We start from the raw sequence: 11,215 nt of genomic DNA, 5'->3' as shown, positions 1-11,215 counted from the left end.
AGCCCCGTTACGACAGGCTATGGGGGCTAACGGACCAGCTCGGATAAAAGTACCTTTCACAACTGCTGAGTTAGATTCATGGAAGGAAGCTGTGAAAGGATACCGGGATGATCCAGAATCAGTGGCCCGGAGGTTTGAGCTGATTGTAAAGAATTTAGATCCCGATTGGAAAGATATAGAGATAATGCTGGCAGCATTATCGGAAACGGAAAAGCAACTGGTAATTAAGAATGCACAAACTCAAGTACAGACCCAGGTAACGTCAGGAGTTTTACCTGGAACTGTGGAGGTATATGTGCCCAGAGTGGACCCAAACTGGGACTATAATGATGAGGGTGATTATAGGTTATTAAAAAGATATCAGGAATGGATTAGGATCGCCTTGGAAAGTGCGATACCAAAGTCTGTAAACTGGTCTAGGTTATATACCATAAAACAGGGGCAAACTGAGACCCCATCAGAATTTCTCGATTGACTAAGGACAGCAATGCAAAAATTTACAACGATAGACCCCTCTTCTGAGGAAGGTAAAGTCCAGCTAGTATCACTGTTCTTGGGTCAGTCTGCGGACGATATAAGGCGGAAGCTTCAGAAAATGAAGGAGCCGGATGTGAGAGATTTAGAAAGGCTGGTGGAAGAGGCATGGAGGGTATTTAGGAATCGAGAAGGGAATGAGAAACAAAGGCTGGGTAGGGCTATTGCTGCGGCAACTGTTGCGGCCTTACAGAGGCAAGAAGAACCTTTTCGGGGAAAAGGAAGAGGGAATGGGATAAGGGGAAGGTCAGTAAAGCCTCCCCTGAGACCGAATCAGTGTGCATATTGTAGGGAAGTGGGTCATTGGAGAAGGGAATGTCCGAAACAATGGGAGAAGAACAGGTTGATGGTAGCTAGTGTATCTCCCGACCAATGAAGTGGACCGGGGGATTCTACCCTAGCAGATCCGCTGGTTAAAATTAAGCTAGGGAAATCAGGACAGGAAGTGGAGTTTTTAATTGACACAGGAGCGACTTATTCTGTGTTAAACCAGAAATTGATACCAGAGGATGAGGATTTTGTGACGGTGATAGGAGCTACAGGCCAGCACGAGAAAGCCTTTTTCCTAAGGCCTTTAAAATATAAGTTAGGGAAACAGATGGGAATACATAGGTTTTTATATTTACCAGGATCCCCGAAGTCTTTGCTGGGGCGAGATTTACTAGAACAATTAGAAGCGGAAATTGTCTTTGAAAAAGGGAAGGTGGGGTTAAAAGTGAGAGAAGAAAAGCTGATAACCGCGCTAAGCTTAATGCTGATATAAGCAGACCCCATCGGTAAAGTACCTTCGGAGATTTTAGACCAAGTTTACCCAGGAGTCTGGGCTACTGACATCCCTGGGCGAGCCAAAAATGCAGCCCCGATAGTGGTGAGATTAAAGCCAGGGGAAAGGCCAGTTAAGATTAAGCAATATCCCCTAAGATTAGAAGACAGGAAAGGAATTAAGGGGATAGTGGATAAGTTTTTAAAACATGGACTGCTGGTTGAGTGTGAATCTGAATATAATACTCCTATACTACCAATTAAGAAGCCAGATGGGAAGAACTATAGATTAGTGCAGGATTTAAGAGCTATAAATAAGATCACTGAAGATATACACCCTGTGGTAGCCAACCCGTACACATTACTGACTAAATTAAAAGATAATTTAGTTTGGTTTACCGTACTGGATTTAAAAGATGCCTTCTTCTGCCTGACTTTAGCCCCAGAAAGTCAGAAGCTTTTTGCTTTTGAATGGGAAAATCCAGACTCAGGACGAAAGGCTCAATTGACCTGGACCATATTGCCGCAGGGATTCAAAAACAGCCCCACGATTTTTGGGAATCAACTAGCAAAAGAGCTTGAGGTTTGGGAGGCCCCAAACACCGAAGGAGTTCTGCTGCAATACGTTGATGACCTTTTGATAGCCACTGAGAATAGGAGCAGCTGCATGCAATGGACAATAAGTCTCCTTAATTTTTTGGGTTTGAATGGGTATCGAGTCTCTCAACAGAAGGCTCAGCTGATTCAGTCACGTGTAACTTACTTGGGGTTTGAGATTTCAGGGGGACAAAGGGAGTTAGGAACAGAACGGAAAGAAACTATCTGCCATACTCCAGAACCACAGACCATTAAGGAATTACGAACTTTTCTAGGGATGACAGGTTGGTGCCGTCTATGGATTAATAATTATGGACTAATTGTAAAACCCCTATATGACCTCATCAAGAATAACCAATCAAAATTGGTCTGGACGGGGGAAGCACGGGCTGCCTTTAAGAAGCTTAAATTGGAGTTAATGCGAGCACCAGCTTTGGGTCTACCGGACTTGTCTAAACCCTTTTGGTTGTACTCTTATGAGAGACAAGGGATGGCTCTGGGGGTGCTGGCACAGAAGCTGGGCCCCTACAGGAGAGCTGTGGCCTACTTCTCTAAACAACTGGATGAAGTAAGTAAAGGTTGGCCGGGTTGCCTTCGAGCGGTGGCCGCTGTCATCATGAATATACAGGAGGCTCGGAAGTTCACTATGGGACAGAAGATAACCGTGCTGGTATCACACACTGTCTCGGCAGTCTTGGAGCAGAAAGGGGCACACTGGTTATCCCCTCAAAGATTTTTAAAATACCAAGCAATACTGGTGGAGCAAGATGACGTAGAAATTGTGGTTACTAACATTGTGAACCCAGCTTCTTTCCTTAGTAACGCTCCTGACGAGCCAGTGGTCCACGATTGTATCGAAACTATGGAAACTGTGTATTCTAGCCGACCAGATCTCAAGGAGGAGCCCTTGGAAGACGCGGACGAATTATGGTATACTGATGGAAGCAGCTTTGTGAAACAAGGACAACGCAAAGCAGGGTATGCGGTGACGACCACTCAACAGGTAATTGAGTCGAAACCATTACCCCCTGGGACGTCTGCTCAGAAAGCAGAAATAGTTGCCCTTACGCGGGCATTGGAACTAGCAGCAGGAAAGAAAGTAAATATCTGGACAGACTCTAAGTATGCATTTGGTGTGGTGCATGCACATGGGGCTATCTGGAAGGAACGAGGATTATTAACGGCCCAAGGAAAACAAATAAAATATGCTGAGGAGATTTTGAAGTTGTTGAAAGCGGTAAAGCACCCAGAGAAGGTGGCTGTTATACATTGCCGGGGACACCAAAAAGGAACCGCTGACTTCGAGGTAGGGAACCGACTGGCTGACCAAGAAGCAAAAAGGGTGGCCGGATTGGCTGAGGCAGAAGCGCTCACTTTAATACCAGACGGTAAAATACAAACTTTAGGCGAAGGACAGGAACCTAGGTACACACAGGAAGATCAAAAGTTAATTGGGGACCTGGGAGGAAAAGCAAGGAGTGATGGATGGGTATACCTGAAAGATAATAGGGTTGTACTACCCTCTAATTTAATATGGCCTACGGTCATGGCAGAACATAATAAGACTCATTGGGGAGCAGACACCTTATATAAAAATCTGAGTCGAGTCTTGGTGGGAAGAAATCTGTATACTACGGTAAAACAAGTAACCCAGCAATGCAGTATTTGTTTGCATCATAACCCTAATACAGAAAATAGGGTAAAGTTCGGAATAATCAGTAAAGGAAACTATCCAGGACAACAATGGCAGATAGATTTTTCAGAACTGCCAAGAAAAGGGGGGTATCGATACTTGTTGGTTTTGACAGATACTTTTTTCGGGTGGCCGGAGGCTTTTCCCTGTCGAACCAACAAGGCAAGAGAAGTGGTTAAGGTTTTACTGAATGAGATAATACCGCGTTTCGGAATTCCGGCAGCAATGTCCTCGGATAGAGGCTCTCGTTTTTGTGCGCAAATAGTTCAAGAAGTAAGTAAGGTCTTAGGGGTAGACTGGCAACTCCATACCCCTTACAGACCACAGGCAAGCGGACAAGTGGAAAAGATGAATCATCTAATCAAACAACAAATAGCCAAAATAGGGCAAGAGACTAATTTATCATGGCCTCAGTCTCTCCCTTTGGCTTTACTTAGAATTAGAGTAAAACCACGGACAAAGGAAAATCTAAGCCCTTTTGAAATATTATACGGAAGACCCTATCAGTTTTTGTTCAGCGGGGAGGACCTGACGCAACTGGGGTTGGGATACTTGTATAATTATTTAATAGGACTCCAAAAACAGTTGGATCAAATATCTAAAGTTGTCTCAGGAACCAGGGCTAGAGGGCTGGACCAACCAATCCACCCCTTTAAACCTGGGGATTATGTGTATGTAAAAGCATTTGCAGGTCGCCCTTTGGAAGAAAAGTGGACGGGACCATACCAGGTGCTGCTGACAACACATACCGCCATCAAGATTAAGGAGCAAACGGCCTGGATCCATTATTCGAGAGTGAAGAAAGCTCCAAAAGCCCCCTGGAAAGTAACGCTGGGTGACGGTGAACTGAAACTAAAGTTCAGTCAAGCAAAATGAAGACACTATGGTCAGGAGTATTTAGTAATGTAGTTAGCAGAAATTTAGTTAACAGAATTGTTTTATTTCTGTGGCTTATAGTTGTAATTGTGATTCAAGAATTGGAAGGTGCTTCTATGATGATAGAGAATGGTGGGTGGCCTTGGTCTGAAGCCGTAACCACAGAGGATAAGAGCAATCATCCTTACTGGCATTGGGAACTAGCCAATGGCAAGTTTCAAAGGTGTTACCAATATGGGAAAAGGCTGAAGACCAGGACCACAGACTAATAATAGATGCACTTAGTATGGCGCAAGATAATGTATCTTTAGCTCTTAGTTGTATACAGGTACAGTTATGGATGCAGGCAACGGCTGCCTTGATCATTAGGGAAGGAAGTGAAGGCATTTTTCTGGCTGAAGTCCGAAAGATTGTTTGGGACAATGCCAATGATTTTGAAAAGAAGTTCCAATCTTGGTGGACTCTGGTAAATTTTACCTATGATCCCATTATTAACATGGCTACCGCCCTTGTGCTTACCATACGTAATGCTACAGTTTATGTTATCCACCCCATTGTTGCACTAGGGTTAAATCATGAGGAAACAGTGCTCTATCCTTCGGAGCATAGAACCTGGGCCCGGATGAAGAACAGGAAATGGCAGTCTGTGAATCTAGAATCATGTGTTACCCGGGAACAACAAGGATTTATTTGTGAGAGCAACACAATTGATGCTCAGGATGTCTGTCTTGACACTGAGCAAGGTGTTTGCCACTTTGAAATTCATCCAAATACTAGTCAAAAGACTGTGCTTGTATATATTGGTCAAGGCTGTGTGTGTTTAAGAACTGCTTGTGCTTTTGTAGAAGTAGATAAGGAAAACATAACTCTACCTAGCAAAAATCACTCTAACTTTTGTATTTGTAACTTTGTTAGAATCATCGGGTGTGATTTTTTATATTCAGCACCAGTGGTATCCCACCAGTTGATCAAGTCCAACCACACAATGTATCACAAGTTATTACCCACACCTATTGGGATGAACCTCACGCTAGTGAAGCAATTACTTAAACACCAAGACCTGATCAAAATTTTAAAAGGCATTCAGGAAGATGGAGAGAAGACTTTAATCACTGTCCACCATGATACAAAAGAAATAAACAGAGTTTTGCAAAGAGTAAAACAAGACACAGATCATAGCTGGTGGGACAAACTCTTTGGATGGTCGCCAACTGCAACTGGGATTTTGAACACATTGTGTCACCCAATTATTGTTCTATTGATGTTAGTTGGTATAAGTTTAATATTGTCTTTTGTAATACTTGTTTGGAATTGGAAATTGTTACAACGAATGGCAATATTAGCTTCCCTGACGAAAGTACATGGCAAGGTATTGAGAGATACATATCGTAGAGGCAGGGAAGAAGAATTTTTGTATTCGGAAAGGTCTCTACCGACATAGAGGAATATAGAAACAAACAAAGGTTCTGTATAAGATTAGTAAGGATAACATTTCATGGGGCTTTGAGGAAATATGGAATAAGTTAACTTCATGGTTACCCAACTTTCAATAGTTAGAACAAGTTTTTACTGATCTGGTTATGTTATTGGTAGTAGGAATATTTGTATGTATGTCACTGCGATACTGCTAATGATAAGGGCATGCAATGCAAAAGAATTTGCATGGGGAAAAGAAAAGGGGGGATTGATTAGGGAAGCTGAGGCGATTCCAGATAAGAAAGGGTTAAGAATGAAACTATTAAAGGAGAACAGAACATTAGGTGTAGGGCAGGAAGCAGATGTACGGACAATGTATCTCAAAATAGGACATACGGACAATATATCTCGAACAAGACATTGGAATCCAAGATAAGAAATAATGAGCAGAAGATTCGAAGAAAAAACAGTCCTTGCGGTTAGGAAGAAAGCTAATTCAGCAGAATCCTGACCAAAGGTGAAAAGTACACTGTGAGGAAGACTTATGGCCTTCCTCTCTGAGACCACCGACCACAGCTCGACGACCCCTGCCCAAGACCACTGAGAGGATCTGCGCAGGCGCAGGACACAAAAAACTGATTAGCATGAGAAGCGAGAGTAGGCGGGGTTAGATAATGAATATGTATAGGCGTTAATAAAATATTAATCACTGTGATGTATAAATTTGGGACGGCTTTTCACTTCGGGATGCACGATAGGCGGAAAGATCCCCCGTGCATCCGGCGCCGTCAATAAAGAATAAATCACTTAAAGAAATTGGATTTATGATCTTTGAATCAATATGAGATAAAAGGTATTATCAATATCCAACGATGAGAAAACCATTATGTAACGTTTAGCTGGTATAATTTACAGGTATCAGTGCCTAGCCTGCACTATAGTTTTGATCAGTGATCTGCAGCACCCATTTAATGCTATTTCTGAAGAATACAGAAAGTGACATAAAAGAAGTAAGTAATGAAGACAGGGTCATCAAATTTGAGCGATTAAGTAGCTCTGCGTAATACTAAATGCATTTTAGGAGAGGCTACTGAAACACTATAGTTTGAAATAAAGTGGCCATATGGGGTAGGGGGAGGAAAAGAGAGATATGATGGAAAACAACGAGAAGAATTTGGGCATCTTAATAGCTGAGCAACTAAATAGGAGCCACATGGCTCAGGGGAAAAGCGAGTTTTGGGTCGACCTTTGGGTAAAAGATTGAGTAGTATTAAAATAAATAGGAATTTCAGCTCTGCGCCACTGCGCATGCGCCACGTCCCCTCAGCACCTCACCCGCCCTCCCACACAGACACACACACACACACAGAGCACTCAGCGCGCATGCGCCGCGCTCCCCGCGCAGCGCCGGCTGCCTTCCCTTCCCTCCCCGCCCCGCACCACCCTCCGCCAACGGCCGCGTCGCGCGCGTGCGTGCGTGTGTGCGTGCGCGCCGGGGGGGGAGGGGGGAGGGAGGAGGAGGAGGAGGAGGGGGCAGCCATGCCGAGGGGGCGGCCTCCGGGGCCCGGCGGGGAGAGCGGCAAGGCCGGCAGCGAGGCAGGTAAACGGCGCGGCCGGGGCCCCGGCGGGGAAGGGAGGAAGGAAGGGAGGGAGCTCCGCGGGGTGCGAATATAGTCCCCGGATATGGGGGGGGAGGGAGCGGGAGGGAGGGAGCAGGGCCCGGCCCTGAGGAGCGGCGGCGGCGCTGGGCACCGCGCGGGGCAGCGGGTGGCGGCGGGGAGGGACCAGGCGCTGAGGGAAGGGCTGAGGGGGCAAGGACCCGGGGAAGGCGACCCGGGGAAGGAAGGACCGAGGGAAGGGCTGAGGGAAGGAGCGAGGGCCCGGCCGGCGGCCTCGCCTGCCCCTTCCCCCCCACCCGAGTTCCCTCACGGAACGAGGCGGCTGAAACTTCCCCGCTTTCTTTCCTACTTATTTATTTACTTATTTTCATTATTATTATCCCACCCGCGGTTTTAAAAATGCTGTTCGTGAGTAGGGAAAGAGCGCCTGCCTGCTCGCGGGGAGCTCCCGGTTCGTCCCGCACCGCCTTTTTTTTGTTGTTGCTCTTGTGCCTCGCGTTTTGTTTTGTTTTTTTTTTTTTGTCGCTGTGAGGCTCTGAGAAATACTCCCGGTCAGGATTGCTTGTGGTGGCTTGGGGGTTTTGACAGCGGTTTTCTGACGGTTTTGTGGGTCTTTTGTGTAGGTCGGACTTGCTGATGTTACTGGGGATCCATTAACAGACCCCGAGCAAGGCCCATAAACTGCAAAAGTGATCACAGATACAAAACCCCCTTCAGTGATTTTCTGCACAACCACGTAGGCCTATTTTTTCAGATAGGAAGGGAAGAGATTTCATAAAACATAAATACCACGGTTATTTCAGTCATGAAAAGCCGGCTAATTAATACTTGCAGCATACACTTTAAATGTCTGGCTTTCTGAGTGCTCACAGATGAGCTCTGGCTCTTCAAGAGGAATGTGTAGGTGAGACTTCTGTGTGGTGTACTTTTTGTGGAATTAAAATGTGGTGGTAGGCAAAAATAAAATGCTGCACTGTTACATGACTGATGTTTTTTAAAACATTTCCTCCTGTATGGAAAGCCAAATGGGCCACAGGTTCCTGTCAGAAGCTATTATTTTTGTTCCTTGGAGCAGTTGATGTCAGCTTTTTAATGCCAAATATAAAGAAGGACCCAAAGAGCTTTGGCTTCTACAAGTTTTGGAAGTTGAGATTTCTTTACGTTCATTTCGACTAGATTGTCTACTTAATTCTGTAGTAATTCTTGCAAGGTTATACATGTATGGTGTACTTGTAAGCCCTGTAACGATGGCATGGGGCTATGAATGGGAAAAGACTGAGACAAGCTGTCCAAGAACAAGAGCCTGGTGGCTGTATCCATTCTGCTTGTAGTCGGACCTTGATCTTAGACCCTTCCTATATAGAAAATGTACGGCTGAAAGAGATTACTGTCAGCTGATTACTAGTTCAATTGTATTTTGTAATTTCCATATTTAAAAAAAAAAAAAAAGAAACTTTCTAATTTATTAATGAAATTGCTTTATGGGGTAATTTGCCAAGAGCAGTTTAGAATTACAGGGTCTAGGGCTGCTGCAGGGATTCAGAGGCTCGTGCGGCCCGCAGTTGTGAGGACTCTGCCCCGCACAGGCAAATATTGTGGGTGCTGGAGCCTCTGGCCCTAGAGATCTCAGAAGTCTGAGACAACAGCCAAATTAGTGCTGTCAAGCATCGTGTTTTTTTTTTTTTTTTCCTACATTTCTGTGTGGCTGAATAGAAGTCATGAATGAAGAAGCTCTAGCAGAACAAGGCAGCTTGGATCTAGAGAAGCTGTGCTCCCAGGACATTTGGCTCTTTGTCCCATTCAGGTGCATGCTGACAGACCTGGAAAACTGGTTGTGAATCCTACAGGCTTTGAGTTCGGGGGGGAGGAATTCAGTTGGAAAACAACTGTTCACAAAAAGAGATTGCATATCTTTTGCTTAGCAGACTGTACATGTCTAGGCTTTGTTCCCTGACAGTGTCGTCCCCTCCCCCCCCCCCCAAATTCTTATAGCGCTGGTATGCTCATCTCTTCCATGGAGAAGCTCTCTGTGGTTAGACAGTGTGTATATTTATGGCAATACAGCTCTGTTTGGAAGGAAATGAAGGTGAATCCGTAATGCTTTGTTGTGCAGCTTCCTCAGACTTCTTTGACTACCACATGTGTCAAACACCAGGCATGTTCTTTGTTCTATGAAAACAAAATGTTAGGTACAAATCTGAACTTTAGGCAGAATTTGTCAAAACAATATCTTGACCTCAGTGGCTGCTATTCTAAAACAACTTTTTTTTTTTGAATTGGTAATGCTTTCCTAAAAATGATTTTTTATTATTGTTCTTAGTTTTTATTTTTAACTTGATCAAACTTTTCGAACTGACCTCTCCTTTGAGGTGAGTGGACATGAAATATGATTCCCAGGAAGCTTCATGAGCTAATCTGCTGTGATTTGGGATTTTGCCACTCCTTGATTCCTACTCCGGCTGCTTAGTGGTTGTATGGCAAATCCTAATACAGAGGTACAGCAAGACATTGGCTTTTGTCCTGAAAATTTCAGGATGAGACCTTGAGTCTATGTGAAGCAAGAATAATACGTTAGAAAAAATGGTGCTCTTCCATGGAGATCTTTTTGAAGAAAGAACAAGCAGCACTTCGCATGTAATGGGTGTTAGCACACTAGTAACACCTCCGTACAGGTTCTGGTGACAGCTTCTAACCTGAGAAGGTTATGAGACAATTACTCACGTGTGCCCTCAGAGTTTCCAGTGTGGCTGCGGTGTAACTCCCATTACAGTGTTTGGACTGTCTGATTTTTAGGTTGTGAATTTTCAGCAAGCTGCAATATAAGCAGGATGTACTCAACTTTTAAGCCTGGAGTGTATGTATGTCCTGTATTTAAATGCAAAGACTACTTTTACACGGGTTTGAACTGCGTATTTTGTGCCTTCACACGGCATAAATTTTAACAAAATTCACAGATGAAGGGTGGTAAATACACAAAGTTAAGAACCATAAAGAAAGCAGCGTAGCTTTAAGTCTGCCTATGCAGAGCTGGCTGTATTTTTTTTACTACCTGTCAGTTCTCTAGCTTGAGTTAGGGTGTGAATATAATGAATTAGGGAAAAGGCGGTCTTGTGGCTTTACTTCCCAATGTTGTACGATTGAAGTGAAATGCAACTTGAACATGCCAGTTAATATCAATCCAGAGAAGACTTACGTTGATTACTTTAGTAGTTGTGCACTAGGGTTTTATGTGTTGACCTCTGACTGACAAGTAAAAGACTAGGTGAGTGATGTTGTGCAGGCAAGAATGAGGGGTCTGTGGTATCACCTCTGTGATGTGGGCTAAATCTTTTAAGTATGATAGATAAAGGTAATTCCTTGTTAAAACATACAGGGGGGCCACCTGCTCAAATGTTTGCTGTAGAAAAGGGAATCTTTAGGCTTTAATAGTGATAATTTTGTTCTGTCATCTCAGTGTTACACAGCAACAACCAGATGTAAGTTTATGTGTGAGGGCTACGCTGGGTTCCTGCTGGAAGAAGAGAGCTTTAGATTACATTGGTGTTCTTTAATTCCACAGTCGTTCCTCAGTAGGCTTAAAATAAATCAGTACCTCTTCCCCAGTAATCTAAGCAGTTAAATAACCGGTGTTTAAGTTCTGGCTGTGTGATAACTTCAGTCCTTGTTCTGTCCTTCTCAAACTTTTCTGCCAATCGCAGGTCCTCATTATTTTGTTTCC

At 44.2% G+C, this 11,215-nt stretch overlaps 1 protein-coding gene across 6 annotated transcripts in view; it reads left to right on the top strand.

Moving 5' to 3' along the window:
* The first annotated feature begins 7,246 nt into the window (after window positions 1-7,246).
* Window positions 7,247-11,215, top strand: part of ZNF236 (zinc finger protein 236) — a 75,115-nt gene continuing 71,146 nt past the window's right edge. For 5 of the 6 annotated variants that reach the window (XM_066992717.1, XM_048079259.2, XM_048079256.2 and 2 more), the window contains exon 1: window positions 7,247-7,478. In XM_066992717.1, the coding sequence (XP_066848818.1) occupies window positions 7,262-7,478 (217 nt within the window). In that variant the 5' untranslated portion in view covers window positions 7,247-7,261. The remainder of the gene's footprint in view (window positions 7,479-11,215) is intronic. The other variant, XM_048079261.2, reaches the window with a different exon arrangement.

The sequence above is a fragment of the Anser cygnoides genome, chromosome 2 (genome assembly GCF_040182565.1).
Source record: "Anser cygnoides isolate HZ-2024a breed goose chromosome 2, Taihu_goose_T2T_genome, whole genome shotgun sequence".
NCBI lineage: Eukaryota > Metazoa > Chordata > Aves > Anseriformes > Anatidae > Anser > Anser cygnoides.
Note: the sequence above shows the minus strand (reverse complement) of the source record. Positions and strands in the feature narration are given on the sequence as shown.